This window comes from Chinchilla lanigera, unplaced genomic scaffold (assembly GCF_000276665.1).
Source record: "Chinchilla lanigera isolate Chin_1 unplaced genomic scaffold, ChiLan1.0 scaffold00103, whole genome shotgun sequence".
Taxonomy (NCBI): domain Eukaryota; kingdom Metazoa; phylum Chordata; class Mammalia; order Rodentia; family Chinchillidae; genus Chinchilla; species Chinchilla lanigera.
In genome coordinates this window covers 6365286-6384756 of record NW_004955504.1, presented here as the reverse complement: position 1 = coordinate 6384756, position 19471 = coordinate 6365286, and the positions used below count along the sequence as shown (strand labels likewise).

The following is a 19471-nucleotide window of genomic DNA, read 5'->3' as shown; positions in this document are numbered from 1 at the left end:
TAATAATATAACCATCAACCTGAGTTATAAAAAGAAAGTCACTTAAATATTCTTATTTAAGGGGATATAATTAACTTCCATAGTGATTTTTTCCAAAAGAACAAAAACTGCACTCCTATAGGATATTCTTTATAGCAAAAAGATGTTGATAAAATGTACATGGTTTTCATTTCCCAGCTCCATTAAATCCTGCATAGTGAGCCAAAAGCACCCAAGACTTTCAAATATTTCCAAACAATGAAATGAAATGTCTCTAAAACTTTGACTTTAGTCTGTGTGTTCCAAACACATCATTCATGACATGAGGATTTTCGATTAAAGAAATGTCCTTACTAATATTTGTCAGGGCATGGAAAAGGCAGCTTTGCATACACTCAAATAAGAATAAATTTAGAAGATAAGGGTTTTCTACTAGATGATCACGTCACGGAGGAAGTAAAATCATACAGAAAAATTTTAGGTGCAAGTTCAAGTTAAACTTTTTTCACCGGTTAAATAAGTCTGTTCTGCTGTATGTATCATGGTGAGGAAACCGTGTTGCTGTGGCCATCTGCGTTTCCTGGAAATGAAGGTGGTTTCTCCAAGTTACCACATTTGGAGAGTGCCTCACACTTTCACGTGCTACATCCTGTCTTTCCTTCCAGGGTTCTGTGCAGACCAGAAGAGCCACAATGTGCCAGGCAGTCTGCTAAGTGCTGTGAGCACATTATATTCTGTAACAGCTCCAAACTGACACAAGGACGCACTTCCCTGTAACCACACTTCACAGGTGGCAGAGGCAAGGCACTATGATAAGAGGTTGAAGGGGATAGAATCCCTGGACAGAACCTACTGAGTTCTGGTTATCACAGATGGCCCTGAACTTGGGAGTGCACAGAGAGCTTCAGAGGAAGTTCTTACCATCCCACTTTTGAGTGAAATTAGAAGATAAAATCATTTGCAGGATATCAAGACTGATGAAGAACCAACTCCCTATACATAGTACACCCCGTGGGAAATTTTGACCGTGACAGATTTTTTTTTATGGTTTTTCCCCACGAGAACATGCAGTCAGTTGTCCGAGATTTTATAGATGGGAGACTTCATTCTCAGTTCTTCGTATTCTAGGTAGATTTTGCGGAAGAGGGTTAGCTCTGTGCAACCCCAAATATGCAGGGATGCACCACATTTTCAGTTTTGAATCAGTGAAGTGCAGTGTAGAACCAGTCATACAACAACAAAAGCACTCTTCACCTTCGAGAATTTGTTTTTTGGGCTGCTCCCTGGCTGCGTTTGCTAATTTTCTCTGTACTACTCAGTTCCGGTTCCACAAGAAGCTCTGAGAACAAAGAACTCCCAGATCAGTTCTGTGATTTTACAGGTGAAGAAACCAATTTAACATTGTTTAATCCAGAGCTTCTCAGCCTTTCCTGGCAAGGGCTGCTTCCTTTAGTATTTCTGTCATCCCAAGACACTCACAGTGGGAAAAGTTCTTTCGTGGAATGAGCAAAAGAACACCATTTTAAATGCTATTTACGCCTGTCCAGTAAAAGGTTAGTATGTTTCTACCAAACTCAGTGAAGTCAAACCTACAACTTTGATGGAACTGGTGAAGTACAAATCACTGGTCAAAACATTTACTATTTTGTCTCTATTCTATAATGTTCAATTCAAAAACATAAAGTGTGAATAGACACCTTAATAAAATATTAATTGTAGCAACTCACTTTACCCCGCCAATAACCTCTAGAACTCTCATCAACACCTTGAATTTCCTATGTATTATTAACAAGTACTGGTCTTTCTTTTCTAAACTTTAACTAAAACTTTCTCATGAAAAATAACTTGGAAAATAGCACAGCAAGAGGATATGAGTTTTCCATGATGTAAAGTTCCTTGCACTTGGAGATGAGATTATAGAAACAAAAGGTACCTTGGGTCAGGAAATCCAGCTTTGTTTCAGCCATCTAACATATTGAATCCTTGGAATATTGGAAAAAAACATGATTATAGACTCTATTTTGTGGCCTGAAATACATTTAGTTACGTAGCTGTGTATTATTACTTTTCTATTTGTGTGCAATGAAGTAGCACAGACTAGTGATTCTACAAACTATACAGTTACAATCTCACAGTGCTCTGGGTCAGAAGCCAGTATAGAATTTGGCTGGCTTCTCTACCTGGTGTATCACAGTCTGAAAGCAGGTGGTGGTTGGAGCCGTCCTCTCTTCGGAGGCTCAGGGTTCTTTTCCAGACTCAGCGAATGTTGGCAGAATTGAATTCCCTGAGGACTGAAGACTAAATTCTCTGCTTCCTAGTGGCCACCAGCTGGAGGTTGTTCTCAGCAGTTGGGGCTGCCCTTAATGCCAGCTTTGTGGCCCTTTCACACCATGGTGGGTCAATTCCTCAAAGCTGGCAGAAGGACCTCACTCTGATCTGCCAAGAGAAAGTCATAAACCATGGGTGCTTATCAAGAGAGCATCTATTCCATGGAGTGCACCACTTCTCCAAGAGAGAGGTCATGCAGGAGGTTGGGAGAACTTGGGGGCTTCTTAGGGTGCTGTCTCCTGCAGTATGTGAGTGTGTACTTCATGTAAAAACGCTGTGAAGCTCAGAGCTGTGGTGGTGCAGTCGAGGAATCAGGGTGCGGGTGAGGGATGGGCCAGAGGCCAGCTGCTCTAAAGGCTCCACAGAGGCCTTCTAGGTCTGGCAGCTGGGGATGCACAGCCTTACCTGTGTGCTAAAATGCGGAAGAAAACAGCAGTGCGACAGAGTCATCAAGCCTGGTTCTTTGTGAGCTATGACTTCTACAGTAGGATAAGCCAATAGAAGATGCTACAGCTCTTTTACCCTATGTTTCTTTAGTCTCCAATAACTAGAATTTTTTTAAATGGCATCACTCATTTTTTTAAATGATTAAAGAGAGGAAAATGCTATTTTAATCCTCTAGAGTCATTAGGCATCTAAAATGAAGTTGTCATGCATTTATCAACACCACACCCGGGGTGCTGTGGTGCAGGAGGACTGCCATGAGTTTGAGGCCGGCCTGGGCTACATAGTGAAACCCTGTCTCAATAAAATCAAACAACATAACAGACCCACTGTGTGTCTCACATTTATTAAATGTATTATGCAAAAGCTCAGATCTTAATATTTTTAGAAATTACTGTATATACAAAATAAATATTAACTCATCAAACATAAACTAATTACAAGGTACGTGTAAAACTTATCAGTAATGACCTTTCCTGCTAAATAACAGCTTTCAATTCAATGTATATATTTTTCAACAATTTTGTGTAAAGAGCATAAAAATGTGGCTTCAGCCTGTGTCGTCATGACTAAGTTCTCCGTAATGATTGTATTATTATAACTCTATTTTATATTTTCTTATGAAGAAATGGAGCTAGTTTCACTCACACAAATAAGATATGTGTGCCTGTAACCTTCAAATCCAAATCCTATGGTTAAGGCAGTGTTCAATGCTTGAACCTCATTTTTCTCATGGTGTTAAATGTGTGGGTATTTTCAAGTAAGAAACCACAGAATATTTGTTGCTTTTTTGTCCTTAGAATCTGGGCTAGGTGTGCCATGTACTATTTTAAAAGCAAATCCCATGAGCAGTCCTGCCAAAATCTTTATCTTAATGGTTCCATTCCACTTGGGTTTATCTTATTTATTTTAGTTCTCTCGAAATTCCTCACAGAAACTCTTAAAATCCACAGAAATTATTACAAGTTCTCAAATGCGCATGTGATATTTAAACATTTTCTCCCGTAAGAATGAAGGAATAGCGATAAACAGTGGCTGTCTTTGCTCAAGGTCACCACTTAAATTCCCACAATAATAGGTATTCATTTCTACCGGAGAGAGCTTTCTCCTTGGATTGCAAGGTGTTTGCCGGAAAAAGATGTCTGAATTCTTGATTTCCACTCAGAGAGGAAGAATTTAAAGGCAGTAGAGTGAGGGAATAAAGTAAATATATGGATCATCTCATTTGAGATGTAAGTTTATAGAGGGAAAATTGCCTACAAATCACAGCCCCTGTAATAAAGAAGATTTCTAGCAACAGCACTGATTTTCTTATTCTCTTGAGCTGTCTACAGTGTTATAAAAAAGAATGCCTAAGGAAGAAATTCAGCTCCATTTTTATACACACAGTTATATAATCTAATACACACATAGACACACACACACACACACACACACACACACACACACACACACCATAGGCACTTTTTAGATATATTTGTTTGCTTTTTGTGCACTTAAAAGAGTCCAGACTGGCTGCTACTTAAAGGGAATGTGTATGTTTGGAAGACCCTGAGATGCCAGGCTTTGGAGCAGCCTTGGTGCCCACTGCCCACTGTGCCATAGAAGTTGCATCACTCCTGGCTTCTGCCCTGGAGAGGCTCACGGGCACCGCAGACCCCTGTGCAAGCAGAGGTGTAATAAAGGCTTGTGAAAGTGGGATGGTGAGCCAGCTGTGTAGCCACCCCAGGGAACCCGCAGAAATGCAGTTACTACAGAGAACGCTGAACCTGTGGGTGACATTTCACTTAAAATGTTCACTTTTCTGTTATAGTATTCAGGGCATTTCTTCTGTATTCTATTGTGCTTTTCTACTGAGCAATATAAGTGAAAAGGAAGTAGGAATATTCTTTTAAAATGTTCAGAATTATCAGCCTCTCTTCAGAGTAACTAGTGAAAATTGAGTTTGCCATTTAGTATTTTGAAAATCTTTTCACCATCTCTGAACCTAAAGGAGTGTCTCATCAGTTTCTTGTGCATATTAAACTTCACATAATAAAAAATGTTCCCTCTCTCCATCAAGCCTTATGAACCCTGCTTGTTTACTAACACACTGTCTTGGTTACTTTTCTCTCATTGCTGGGACAAAATACTTGCCACCCAAAATTAAGGAAGGAAAGGTTTATTTCGCTTACAGTTTGTGGAGGTTTCAGTCTATACTTGGCAGTTTACAAGGCAGAGTGGCACATGGCAGAGGGCTACAGCTCATGGCGGCAGAACACAGCAAAAGCAACAAGCACAAAAGCCAGGAATGGCAGCAAGCAGCCTCTTCCTCTCCCTTACATATGCAAACTATCCACCCCAGGGCAGTGTAGCTCTCACACCCATAATCAATCAAACTCTAAAAGCCTGCCCCATGACCGCATGAGGCTTTGGGGGGGGGGGCACACAGACACAAACCATAACACTCAACAAGCACGTAGTGGTTATATTCAAGTAATAATGACATGACAAATGATAATGACGTTGATAATGAGCGTGTGCACATATATATTATGTATGTGCTCAGAATATATGCAGGTCCACATTTTTGTTCGATTTACTGAACTCTTATAAGAATTTTAGCATCCATGCTCTACTCATGTGGTTTCCTTTCTTCTAAAGTCTGTCTGGTTTAATATCAGATGAAAGTTGGCCTCACAAAATGACATAGGATATTACCGTCTCCTTTGCAGCCAGCTGCAAACGTGTGTGCAGTCACTGTGTTACAGTTATTTCTTCCTCAAACATCCCATGTCTCTATTTAATGTATTAGTCTTTCCTTCAGCTTCTCCACTGTCTTACACTTACAATAGATCTTTTAAAGATCTGAACTACAGATAATGTTCTCTGTGTCTTTTCTGCATTCGTTTGAGTGGATTCGTTTTTCTCCTCATGATAGATGTGGCTTTTGGTCTGTTTTCATACCTGATAATTTTAGATCATTTGCATATTATAATTTTATCTGGTTGTGTGTTCCACAGTTTTGTTGCTCCAAAAGCATGCCGGATGTCTTTCCCGGGATGGCGTTAAGTTATGTAAACCTAGCACGGTGATTTGGGTGCTCGCCTTTCGGCTGTGTGAGTCAGGATTGGAGCAGCATTTCATCTCCAGTAATTTCTCCCCGCTGCAGAGGCAAGACCCTCCTCAGTACCAACGGATGCCCTGAGAACTCATCACTTTTCCACCTTAGCTCTTGGGAGCAAGCACTGTCCTGAGCCCTGTAGGGCTAATCTTTCCATGTGGGTCTTTTTGCACCCCTTTTATCTTCATATATCTGCTGGGGTTCTTCCTCAATTGCATGCTCAGGGGCCCCTCTGTGTATCTCTGGGATTTCGTGCCATGTCTCTTTCCCTCTCTGAGTACTTCAGCGCCTTGACTCCCAGGATCCGGTCTCTGTCTCCTCCCTGTCTTGCCTGGCCCGACCCTGGGTTTCCATCCCCTGTTCCACCACCTGAAAACCTTCTTGGATCTGTGAACTCTGACCCTGCCTGGGCTCCCGTGTTTGTTTCCCATCACCCAGTGAACACCGACCTTCATTGCCTGAAGTCCAGCTTCTTAACCCTTCTTTTCCTGGAACTTAGCTGTTCAGGTGAAAATGGTTAAGGCTGTTTCTGTTCTCCTTCTTGCTGGGAAGCATGAGTCCTTCTGTGACCATATGCTCTTGAACCCACTACCTTCCGTTACCTGTCTCTCTTCCCTGGTACAACTAAGCTAATTCTGGGAACATGTGTCCGTCTTTGCTCTTTTTGCCACAGGCCCCTGGGATGTGGATCTACTTCCCCGCACTTCTTGAATGCATTGGCCCTTTGCAAACACAAGTGAACTAATTTTTTATTTCTTTTAGGACAAATGGCCTTCTCTCTCAACATGCCAAGCTTGGTCACTGAAAGAGAACTGTATAAATGCATATGGAAACCATAAGTATTCTGCTTAAGAATACATTTTGTTTATATTTTCAGATGTTGTCTTTAAGGGTGATTGTTTTACTTTGCATGGAGCTGATGGTATCAAAATTCTGCTTAGACTGTCTCCATCTCTCCTGTTTGCCTTTAATCTATAATATATAAAATAATTTAGACTTTTCAAGGAAAAGGTAAACAAAATCACAGTATAATAAATAAAATCAAAACAGGAGGCTCCACTTAGCTGCAAATTCCAAAAGTTTTCTCCCCAAATGTATGCAGATTTCACTGAAGTAGAAATTTATCTGCAACTTGGTCAAAGTGACTTATCTATTCATCAAGTTAATAGGGCAACTGTGTTCAAGATGCGCAATGCGGAATAAATATGACAAACTCTGTGCTCTTCACAACTTGCAAGCTATTCGTGGAGGCAGAATTATACATTGACAGTTAACTTCAGTGAAATGTATGCTTTGAGCCTGTACAACAGGCCTGCAGTGCTGGTGCCCTGCTAAACCAGAAAGGTGATTGAGATGGCAGGAGGAGAACGAACACCAGAGGCCACGTCTGCAGGGCTTGGCGTAGCAGCGGGGGAGAACCCGCCGGGTGGCTCACAGCTTTCTGGATTAAATTTCTAAATGAATGGTTCATTGCTGTTGCCTGGCATAGAGAATTCATGGGGGGACATATCAGGAGGAATTGTTTAAAACTGGTTTAGTAACCATTCTTATCTTATAATTTGTACCAGACTGTTAAGAATGCTAGGTAGCAAATAATAGTAATTAGCTCCCTAAAGTAGGTTTTAAAAGCCATTTTTCTTTAGCATTAAATGTACTTCTGTTTAAGTTCCATTTAAATTTACATAGTTATAGCAGCAGTAAACCAGTAAATTGTAGCATACAGATTCAGTTAATCCATCGAAGTGATCACAACTGAATTCAGTCAGTTCATAATTTTGGTTACTGTGTTAATATGAAAGACATTAACTTTACCATTTCTCAACCATTTCATAATTCGTTACTTTGAGTGGATGCATCATAGTCAAACCTCAAAACCCAGTTGAAAGAAGTCCCAAGACTCAGGTTAAAATTTGTTCTGTGAGAAAATAAAAACCTAAAAACAAATGTAGCTGTTGGAGGCTTCGGTTTGATGAGCCCGAACTGATCTCTCCAGCCTTGGGCTATGCCCACTCCTGGGACGTATGGCATCCTGTCCTACCCAGACTGGCTCAGATAGCCAGCCTGGACACCGGCACCAGCCCCAAAGAATATTTACCACTATGGATTTCAAAAGTTAACCTCATCTCCCGAAAAAAGATGAGACTTCTAGTGGAAGGGAGCTAAGGCTTTTGGGAGTACATTTTATGTTCACTAAACTGTTGGATCTTACTCTTTTACAAGTAGGATAAAACTTAGCAATGCCTGAAACCTGCACATCTTCCACCATGAGTCCATTTTAGCAAGGAAGTCTCAGACATTGTCCCTGGCCAAGTTGGCATGGAGTGACAGGAGCAAGGACTGTGGTGTGTTTCAGTCCAGAGGTGGCAGCACCCTTCACCATGGGCACAGAAGAGCTAAAATAAGGGTTTACTGAATTCCTCTCATGTAGCCTTCTTGAAAGGTGGAGTGCGCGTGCACACACACACACACACACACACATACACACACACACCAGCAGCAGCAGCAGCGACAGCAGCAGCAGCAGCAGCAAGCTTCTCACAGGATTAGGTTTGTGGCACTTGCTGGTGCGGTCCTTTCATTTAGGTGACAGCATCCAAAAGATTTTGTAATGAAGATGCTGTCCACAGAGGAAAGTGAAGTCCTCTACCTTTCTAGTTTGAGCGATAGGGAGATGGTATTCCCCAGGAAGAATGGGGAGCTGTGTTAAAGAAGCAAGCCTAAATGCTTTATATATCTCCTCTTAACTCCCAAGTAGTGTTCATTTTTTAGAAAAACACAAAAGATGGATTACAAGAAAAGAAACTTAACTGGAATAATTAGAATAGTGACTAGGGGGGGACCATGCTTCCAGTTAAAGTTAGTAATGTGGACATACATGGACAGCTACCTTTCTCTGTTCTGGAAATTCACCAATTGAATATGAAAGAGATAGTTTTTTCAACCTTCTAATAATTCTCCAAAGTCAGAAAAAAAGAAAGAAGTGCCAGATTTTTTTTTTTTTTTTTAAAGACTGGTATAGAGGAACTGCAGAAAGACATTGACACTGCCTCCAAGCCAGACCACACCAACCTGCTTGCAAGGTCAGCTTTGGCATCTGGAAAATTGGGCTTCAGGAAAGTTCTCAGGATGACAAGAGTCTCTGTATACCTGAGCTCTGTGCAAACAGTGCAGCGTACACTGAGCTGTTGTGTCCCTCTGTGGAGTCTGGTGTTTTGGTAAAGGACAGGCAGAAAGGTCAATGTGTCAGACTCCCAGAGAACCCCTGGGCATTGACTCTCCAATGAGCATCTCTCGCTGAGACAGAATGTCACACCTGTTGTCACAACTGCTTTGTGGAGGTTAAGCTCATGTGTGATTCCACTGGGAGCAGGTCATGCTGGTGTTTGGTTTTGTGGGGACTTTCACAGCCTTTTCTCTTTACTGGTTTTGCTCTGTAACTTCTCAGTGTAACACATTACAATTGGCAGGTACAGAGTCTGACGAATGTTGCTACTTAGTCATAGAAATTAGAAATGTCTTGGCCGTGCCTTGCTTGTCCATGGTGAGGATCGTAGCCTAGAGTCCAGAGAGCTCAGAAGTCAGTAGCCCCACGTTCTTTGCTAGTGGCACAAAAGTTTGGGTTTAAGAAGTTATCTGACCTGCATGCCTTCCTTCCTCTTCGAGAAGAAGCCTAGATCCATTCTGTCCATGGAAGAACAGGAAGTTGATACTCTGGAGAGAAAACAGAAGAGTTCCTGGATCTCTGGCCACTGGGTCTGGAGCTGGGAAAGGCTAAAGCAGAGAATGATTATGGAGGGGTACCAAGAGCCCAGCACTCTCCCTCCACTCATTTCCCTGATGCCTGCAGACCAGGCCTCCATCCTGAAGCAGAGCGAGACGCTAGAGGAGTCCCTCTGAGCCCAGCATGGAAGGGTGGAGACTCTGACTGCTTCCTCCATCCAGTGACCCAGCCAGGTCCCACTGTGGTCGTGCAGTTTGTACAGTCACTGCTGTGTTGAAATACCCGAGAAACTAAACAACCTCCACAAAAAATAAATGAATAAACAACAGCAACAAAAAGAAACAAGGGAACCAGTGCATTGGACTGGAAGGGGACCTGACAGGAAATAGCAATCAATTGCAATTTGATATATCTCTCTGGCATGAATAGTCCTTACCTAGTGATCAGTAAAACACTGGCTTTTATCTAAGCAAAATTATAGCGTAACTATATTAAGATGACGGGCGATGGGAAGACAGAGGGAAAAAAGAACAGTTTTCTTATTTATATTAAAACAGAGATTTCAGTCTTGTTTTATGTGTGTAGTTAACACTGATAACAATATATTAAATGATCAGCATAAGTAAGTACATTATACACTGTTGGTTTTCCTTCTAGTAGAATATCATTTATTGTTAAATGGAAGACTTGTGGTGTAGTAATGCATTAAAGATTAACCTCTCTATTTCTTACTGTGAGGCCATAGTATTTAGAATTATTGTCAAATAAATCAGCAGGTTCCCCAGGCAGATTTTCATCATCCTAGTCCAAAGTTCTTCCCCCATCCAAGTCCCATCGCATGTCTGTGGGCAGACCTTCAAATCTAGTCTCTCTCAGCTGCCCAGGACTCACTCATCTCTGGGTATAAGGAAGGTATCTGCGAGTGAGGGAATGGAAGAAAAACTAAGAAATGCCACTGTTGTATTGGTAGAGGAAATGATGGAAATTTATGAATTAAAGTGTAATTATTGTGTTTCCGTTTGATATGTAGAAACTTCAACTCTTTGAATCTGTGATTCCAAGGCTTACAGTATCCATGAATCTTAAATATTATGTAGTCTAATAAACAAAATATGCTTCCATTATTTTAACTTTAATCTTTTAAAGAAAACACTTAAACTTAACGTCAAAATAATCAGCTTCTTGAGTTATGTATCAAGTGAAATGAAAATGGTTTACAGAATCACCATGTTTTCCCATATGATGTTGTTTATTGATTTAAAGTTTATGCCAGAGAAACTGTCAGCTCTTTTTGGAGATCCCTAGAATACTCACCATTCTGCAAAATGCCTATTTAAATATAAATATGTTTTTAATTTTGTAGCGTGGCTTTGAGCATTGTAGACTTTGAAATTTTGGATGCCCTCACCTTTCTCTAAAAGAAAGAAATTTCCCCTGAGCTTTTCGCCCTAGAGTAAGAAACACCGTACATTCTCTCTCCCAGGAATACCAGCCTTGTAACACCAACCCATGTCCTGAGCTAAAGAAGACCACACCCTGGACACCGTGGACGCCCGTCAACATCTCTGACAATGGCGGCCACTATGAGCAGCGCTTCCGGTACACCTGCAAGGCCCGCCTGCCAGATCCCAATCTGCTAGAAGTGGGAAGGCAGAGAATTGAAATGCGGTACTGTTCTAGTGATGGAACCAGCGGCTGCTCCACAGATGGTGAGAAACAGTGTCACCGGGAGGGACTAGTCCCGTCCAAGTGCCTGATCCCTTCTCAAAGGTCATAGACACACAAGGGGGAAGATTTTCTCTGTGATTGTGGCTTAGCTGTTCTTGTCACAAGGATCTTGCAGAGCAGAATTAACTTTATGCAGAAAACTAAAGGAAAGACCTTTACTATAAGAATTTACTTATGTACAGTAGTCCTTTGTCTGTGAGGGGTAATTTGGAGGCTCCTGGTGATTCTAAATTAGGCACAGGAAGAGACAGGAAGAGGTTAGCAACACTGAGTCATAAATAAAATAGAACAACTATAAAAGTACAGTATAATAAAAGCTATGTGGTCTCCTTCTTGAAAGAGTCGAGACAAATACCAATATTTTTGGCTGGTGCTTGACCACAGGTAACTGAAACCAGGGTGCTTGAAATGGTTATAAAGAGGAAACCTGTGTTTAGGTGGTTCTATGAATTTTATCCTCCAAATAACACTGTGCTTATCATAGATCCAGAGTAGTTTGTGCACACTCAATCTCCCTGCCTTCCTCTGGAGGGCTCTGCATGAGGGCCACCACCTGATCTTACATCGCAGGTCCCCAAGCCTTCTCCTGGGAGCTGACAGGCAGCCTGCAAGGTTGGAGGCTGCCGGTTCTTGTCAAGCACCTTTCGCTTTAAAAATGCACTTCTTGAGCTGGGCATGGTGGCGCATGTTTGTAATCCCAGCACTCGGGAGGCTGAGGCAGGAGGATCGTTGTGAGTTCGAGGCCAACCTGGGCTCCAGAGTGAGCTCAAGGCCAGCCTGAACTGCATAGCTAAACCCTATCTCAAAAAAAAAAAAAAAAAAAAAAAAAAAGAATAGAAAAGAAAAGTGCACTTCTTCATCTACTTGTACTGCCCTTACTGACGTTTACTACTTGCCGAATTCAGTTTACCGAATTCAGTTTACTACTTCCCTGCAGTTGAACCATTATATGCACGTACTGTTTCTTAAAAGACTCCATGAGTCACACTGACAAAGGGTTCTTATAAATAAATGTACAATGTGAATAAGACCTACACCATCCACCTAGTGAAACGAAAAACCAATTGACAGTTATTCCTATTCATCTTGTGAGACTCCAGTGTGATTAGCAAGATGCGTATATGATGAAACTATAGGTGAAAGAGAGACCCAATTTAAAGGTCTACACTCTATGAGGGGTTATCCTGTTATCTCCAGTCAGAGTTGTGATATACAAGAATTTCCATATATTTTTCAGGTATTTTCAGAATTTTTTTTCCAACAGAAATAGGTACCATCAATTTTTTAAAGGTAACTATTGCCCATATGATCTTTATAATACAACTGTGCACCATGCAAATTTTTATAAGTGTATGTGTATATGATTTGGGACATTCATATCCTAAGGTAGTATTAGTTGTTTATCTGAAGGTTATGTTTAACTGATCTTCTTACAGTTTATTGCTACTCTGGCAATAGTTTTTCAGTTTATTCACTTATTACCTGATGTCAAAACAGACTGTAAACTGTCTTATTTCTTATGTCTTTGAGTGGAAGGGAACAAATGAACAATGCTTTCTCTATAATTAGCTTCCTTTTTCAAGCTTATATTTTTGTTCTTTCTATTGTTAGATGCAAGAGAAACCAAAGCTAATGTGTGGGTTATGTGTTAATAATATAAACTAAGGAAACCCTTAAAACACATTTATAAATGACACCCTGTATTTTCTCCAAAAGTCTATTGTGGGCATGGCTTGGGAAGAATTGCCTGTGCCCTAATGGCTTTAAGTTCTAATGACCATCCTCACATTTTAGTATTGACATCTTGAGATCATAGAATGGGACTCATTTGCCTCAGATCACACAAAATGAGGTTTAATTGTGCAGAGTTGTCCTTTATTGATTACCCACAAAATACTGCTTCATGACCGAAAAGCACTTCGAATTCATTTTCTCTGAAGAGTATCTGGTTTGCATTTCACAGGCAGAGTTTCCAAGTAAATAACAAAGTTACTCCACGGTGTATGGAGCTATGGCCCTGTGTGTTTTCTCCCAATTGTGATTCTTCAGAACTTCCCCGCATCCTTTGAGAAGCATTTGTTAAAAATCTGTGTCTCAAGACCTACGGCTAAGAAAATTATCAAGTATTTTTTTTGTAATTGGAGAGGCATTTTCATCAGATCAAACACAAATTTTGACTAAGACTGTTTAAGCAACTGTCAAGTTAAAGGACTCCCAGGAGACCTAATAATATATAGTAAGTCTGAAAGTGTTTTGGCTGCGATATTAGAAAGAGCACTTTTCCCGCCTACCCCAGGCTCCAGTTGCTACATTGCCACTGGTCTGTAGGTTCCTGGAAAACACAGTAGTTAGCAAATGTGCTCAAAACCTAGTGGGCACATGAGACATTTGGCAGAGTTGTTCAGGGGTGTGTTTGGCTCCAGGACGTGTGTTCTCCAGAGCAGAGAGGTGTTCTGTGGCCTGTGACCCGGAGCAGTTAATGCAGCCCCTTTCCTCAGCATCAATGGCTGGAGGAACAGGTTCCGGAAATGTCTGAAAGTCTGACCCGTGGTTCCTGAGGCCAGTTGGTTGTAGAATTTCTCTGGGAAGTGAGAAAGGTGAATTTTCTGTAGGAGTTTCTACAAAAAATAAATGGACTGCCAATACAGGATTGAATAACTGTGAGGAATTTGCCACGCTGACAAAGGGAGCTTCCTTTGTGAATAGCAGCTGTGGGAAGGAAGCCTCAGTTCTAGCAGGTTGTCACTCAGCTGTAGTATTCTTTTTGGTTTCTGAAGTGTGAAAAGAGTTTTGCTGAATTTGAGAAGGTAATTCCAGACATAAAGCACGTTGCTGAGACAGAAAGAGGCCAGGCCAGGCCAGGCCGCAGTGCCTCTGAGAACACTCCGCAGAATCACTCCCCGGCCTTTCCTCCCTCTGCAGGACTTTCTGGGGACTTCCTGCGCGCCGGGAGGTACTCAGCCCATGCTGTCAACGGGGGCTGGTCAGCCTGGACACCCTGGTCCAAGTGCAGCCGGGACTGCGGCAGGGGCATTCGGAGCCGGAAGCGTGTCTGCAACAACCCGGAGCCCAAGTATGGAGGGGTGCCGTGCCTGGGCCCGTCCCTGGAGTACCAGGAGTGCAACATTTTGCCCTGCCCAGGTGAGTAGGCTGCTTCCTCCGCGCCTTGTGAGGGCTTCTGATTCACTGAGGGGCGCGCAGCTCGCCAGCTGGTGATTGGGAGGCACTTTTTCAAGAAATTCTTAAGTAATGGAGTAACCTTGTCACCAAAGAGGAAGAAAGAAGGGAGACAGGGAGACTGCTGGGGGGGGGTGTCCCTCAAATCCCTGCCCTGTCCAGCTGATCTGAAGCCAAATCTGGCCACTTCACCACATATTAAACTCACTATTCAGCCCTTTCTCAGGCCAGCCCGAGTTTGAATTCTTTGTGTGAAAAAGATCTGAAGACTGTGGCCTTTCATGGGCCTGGTGAGGGCCTCCTCCTTCCAAATTCCCCTGGTAGAAAGATAAATATAGCCTGGGCTGGACTGTATTCGTTATTTCCACTGATTCTGAGGTAAATTAAAACATTCCCATGAGCCCCTGCAAGGACTGTGGGCCTGAGCACCTGTGCCTGATGCTCTGGAGATATGGGTGGTGTCCCTGAAATAAACAACAGCCGCTTCCTGGACCTCAGTGGACCCAGGCCTCAAGGAGACCCCGCCAAGTCCTCCTCCAGGGTCCAGCGTTGGAGAGTGAGCACCGAGCCATTCTGAGTGCCAGTTTCCTGTGTCCTCCCCTGAGTCAGTGCTCCAGAGACACTTCTATCCTGGGGGCAGACAGGGCTGGGAGTCAGGGCCTTCTTCTGAGCCCAGATTTTCCTGCCACTGAATTCCCAAACAAGCACAGGGACGTGGAAATAAGACCTAGGAAATCAGGGCTTTTGGTGAGACACTGGCCTTACGGTCCCTCTCTCTTTCTTCTTTGATAGTCTGACCTATGTCTGCCTTGCAACCTCCTGCCACTTCCCAGGGTGGGCCCTGTCTTCTCCATTGCTTCCACTTGCCCTTTGCATGGGCACAGGTGCTTTATCGTGGTCCCTCACAACCACCAGGCACCGTCTGTCCCTGAGGGTGCTGCCTTTGAGTTTCCTCAGATGGAACCCTAGGAAGTGAGGCTCTCATGGCACATCACTCATCACCACACTGCCAGCTGCCCACACAGGCCCAGCACTTCCAGAAATATCTGTTGGCCATAGTTGAATGATGAGAAAACAGCACTGCCCCCTCATCCTCCTTGCTTCCTTAGTTCATTCCAGTCTCAGCAATCATTTTTGGGTGACCATTCTGTGCTACTCACAGGGTATATGCAAAGACACAGCGGTGCAGTCCAGGTCAGAAAGGAACTTAGAGGCTTCCTATGAATAATGTCAACCCTGCTACTAAGCTGGTGGCACAATGCAGTGGCCACATCAACCAAAGACCTACTGACCTCAAATCATGACAACAACACCAACCCAGAAGCTCCTGAACTGAGTGTTGAAGGACATGCAGGAGTTGGTCACATGGACCAGCAGGGATGGGGTGTGAGGAGGGTGTGTGTGTGTCGGGGGGTCATTTCAAACACAGGGAATGACACTATTAGAGGCATAAGATCTTAGCATCTTTTCCCATAGGTACACACAACTTTCTGAGTGACTGGATGGGTAGATGAATGACCAGATGGATGGATACACAGGTGATGGATAGATATGATGCAGGTGAAAGTGAAAATGACACCATCCCACCCTCCTGTCTGAGGCTTGCAATGATGCCCCTGATTTTACAACTGCACCCTTCTACTTAGGGCATCTCTGTCTGACTTTTTCCAGCCTCGGGGAACTCCTCCTTGTACACTCAGCTTTTCCAGCCTAGCCATTGTGAGGCTGGGAAAGGTCACAGAGCCTTTCTTTCCCACAGCCCCAGTGAGAAGATCCCCCCCTGGGTGCTGGGAGGAAGTCCGTGGGTGATAGCACTAGACTTGAGTTAGCGCTGTAAAGTGGATCAAGGCAGTGTGTCATGGGAATGTCAGGATCCCTCCGTGCCCCTCCCTTCCTCAGGCTCCAGACTCCTTCTGGCCATTAGCAGAGTGTTCAGATTCCTCTAGATGTTTGCACACTGCCCCAGTCCCTCAGTGTAAAGAGTCCTGTCTGTCTCCAAGACACTTAGCCCATCATCTCTGGCTGTTCTGCTTTAGCTGACTTGCTGGCCAAGCTAGGACTATGTACACATGACCTGAATATCTCAAAACAGCTCTGTCCCCATGTTCCGTTAAAGGCCAAGATTCCAAAAAATGTGGAATTAGAATATCCAAGTCACTTTCCACGAGGGAGTGGACAAATTCAAGGCTGGATAGTGCAAATGTCAGCTCTCTTTCTAACCTCCTGGAAAATTCCTATAAATACATCAGAATCTAGCTCAGCAAGGAGGGGAGTGAGAAGCCCCAGGGCTACAGATGCTCAGCTGCATGGTCATCAAGAGGCAATGGTAGGGCTATTTTTACCTCATGGAAGACATTCTCTTGTTTAACCCTGTATGATCCCAGTGAACAATTGCAAATGGATATTGTGTTCCACTGAAAATAAAGTTTCTCATTGTGACTTAGAATCTAAATAAATTTTAAACTAGAGGAATGTAAAATACCCTTTAAGTTAATGAAAGAGAAATTTGCTTCTATCTCCAATTCTATTAGGTATAATAAATTATACTGTTTTAAAGGTGATACAGGGTCAAACATTCATTTCTTTACCTTCTATGGGCTTATCTGACTCATACCTCCTTCACATCAGTTGTTTTCAATGTTGAGACAGAACTGATTCTCTTTCATGCCTTTTCCTCCTGGCATGTTTGATACAGTGCTAAAGAATCCAGACCTTGACCTGCAAAGGTAAAGACAATAGATTGCTGGGGATAGAGCTCACCGGCACAATGCCTGCCTGACAATAGAGGATTCTTTGGTGCAGTGTAATATTTACGTGAGACGAAAACAACCTCAAAGTTTTCTTTAGGCCTCATGCAACCTACCACAGTAAACTGTACTCTTTTGAGCAAATTTAACTGAATTGGTCCCATTTTGTCTTTATTGTACAAACAATAAATGCAAGGGTGGTAGAACACTAAGTGCCTACTGGAGCGGCCCACCTTTTGAACTGAATCAAGGAACCCTGACAAGTGTGTGTTCTCTGGATAATGTCCGTTTGACACTCCCGGGGTGCAAAGACACTGTCTGTGGAGTACATAAGTCCTCATTCTGTGGGTGGCTAGGCGGTTGGTGCAGGAGACTTAATTTCAGAGATCCTCGAAGAAGCAGAGTGCTCTTCTGTCCTTTGGTGGGAAGCCACGTCTTCCATGCTGCACACGGCGTGGAGAGGAATCAGTACTGCACATGCGCGTGTCCCAGGCCAACAGGGCCAGACTCAGAATCCCTGAGTGTGCACGGCAGGCCCAGTATGGTTGTATTCAGGTTGATCCTGCTCTCTTTGATCACTGGTAACTGCACTGTTTGTTTTATTTTACTGTAGTGATGGAGTATTTAGCCAGAATTCCCGGAATAAGAATTTTTATCCCCTTTGTTGAATTAAATCATAGATTTCATTTGACCGGAAATAATTCCTCATAATTAGTTGTTTTGATTCCTTTAGAGGAACGTGGATCTAAGTTTGAGTATGTTTCTGAATTCCCACGAACCAGGCCTCCATAGGTTAAGTCAGGTGGCGGTCAAGCCATGAGGTGATTCTCAGAGACTTTGGTGTGGGGAAATGGCAGGGATTATGGGAATTCCACACTCTAGAGATGGGCCCGGGTCTGTGTTCAGCCGGCCGCTGCCATTCTCAGCTCCCTACTCATGCTCTACGCGACCTGACTTCTCTGTGGCTCACCTCACTGATTTCTAGAACATTCCTGAGGGCCATTGTAAGTGGAAAACCTACTGAGTTTCTGCTCCCCTTCTTCTCCTGTTCCTCCTCTTCTTCCTCCTCCTCATTATTACCATGCTTATTATCATTATTCCCTATTATTATTCCCAGCCTCATTCCGCCCCTGAAGTGCTATCACTTGATCAGTTACTCGTGTTTCCTCTGCATCCTTGGTCCTACAAGTCCCTGCTTTCCTACCAGAGTTTGAAATGCCCCTCACAATGAAAGCTGTTTCATTAAGCTTTGTTTTCTGTAGTTTCTATTTTAGAAATACATCAGCCTTTCTGATACAAGTGGGTACTGAAGTACTTAATATACTTTTCTATTCTGTACAAACCACCATGCTCACATCTCTGAGGCAGTGCGTCAAGGTGTAGGTTCAAACCTGTGATATAAAGCACAGGAAGTGAAGCCAGGCTTGAGTTGTTCAGGGCATAGGGCAATTATAGATCACAAAACTGCCTGGGAGAGTGAAGAGGTGGTTGAAATTCCCCCTTCAGATGCCTTTTATAGTGGAAACATCTATATCTCGGTTCTTCTAGTCTATCCCCGAGGACAATGAAATAGATGGAAATAGTGCGAGCCCGTGATGTGTGCTCCCCACTGGGACATCTCAGCAATGGGCTTCTGCTCACAGGCATCCTCAAATTGTGCAGGATTCAAACAGTGGTTACACTTGCTCCTTCAGAGATAAATCACCCATGCTGAGGAAAGCTGTCTTGACACCAGAATGGTTGGTGTGTGTGTTGCGGGGAGGAATGTCAGACTGGATGAGATGTGAACTGGCCCAGACAGGAATGGATACTCTTTCAAATACCTCAGGCAAGGTGTGTCCATCAGCTTCCTTATGTGAGATTGTACAGTTGCCTCATTATGAAAAATTGGCAAAATAAGCACATCAATTTTTGGATTTCAGTTTTTTTTTTTTTTTTTTTTACTAAGCTAAGATCACTTAACACAAGATCTACTCTAAAGGAATGCTGAAGTGCACGATACAGCCTGGTTAGCCGGATGTCCAGCGTGGTACAGTAGATCTCCAGAACTTGCTCCTCTTGGATAACGGAGGCTTCATACAGGCTTAGCAGTAACTCCCTTTGAACCCTTCCCCCATGCCCCTGGAAAACACCATTTTACTCTCTGTTTATAATAGTTTGACAATTTTAAATACTATATGTGAGTGGGCTTATGAGGACTACCTTTCTCTATCTGGCTTATTACATTTAGCATCTCTCTCAGGC

General features: G+C 43.0%; 1 protein-coding gene across 2 annotated transcripts in view; it reads left to right on the top strand.

The window, feature by feature from the left end:
- Sema5a (sema domain, seven thrombospondin repeats (type 1 and type 1-like), transmembrane domain (TM) and short cytoplasmic domain, (semaphorin) 5A) overlaps window positions 1-19471 on the top strand; it is a 348199-nt gene that overhangs the window by 307189 nt on the left and 21539 nt on the right. For both annotated transcript variants that reach the window (XM_013505908.1, XM_005407077.2), the window contains 2 exons: window positions 11059-11284; window positions 14226-14444. In XM_013505908.1, the coding sequence (XP_013361362.1) occupies window positions 11059-11284; window positions 14226-14444 (445 nt within the window). The remainder of the gene's footprint in view (window positions 1-11058; window positions 11285-14225; window positions 14445-19471) is intronic.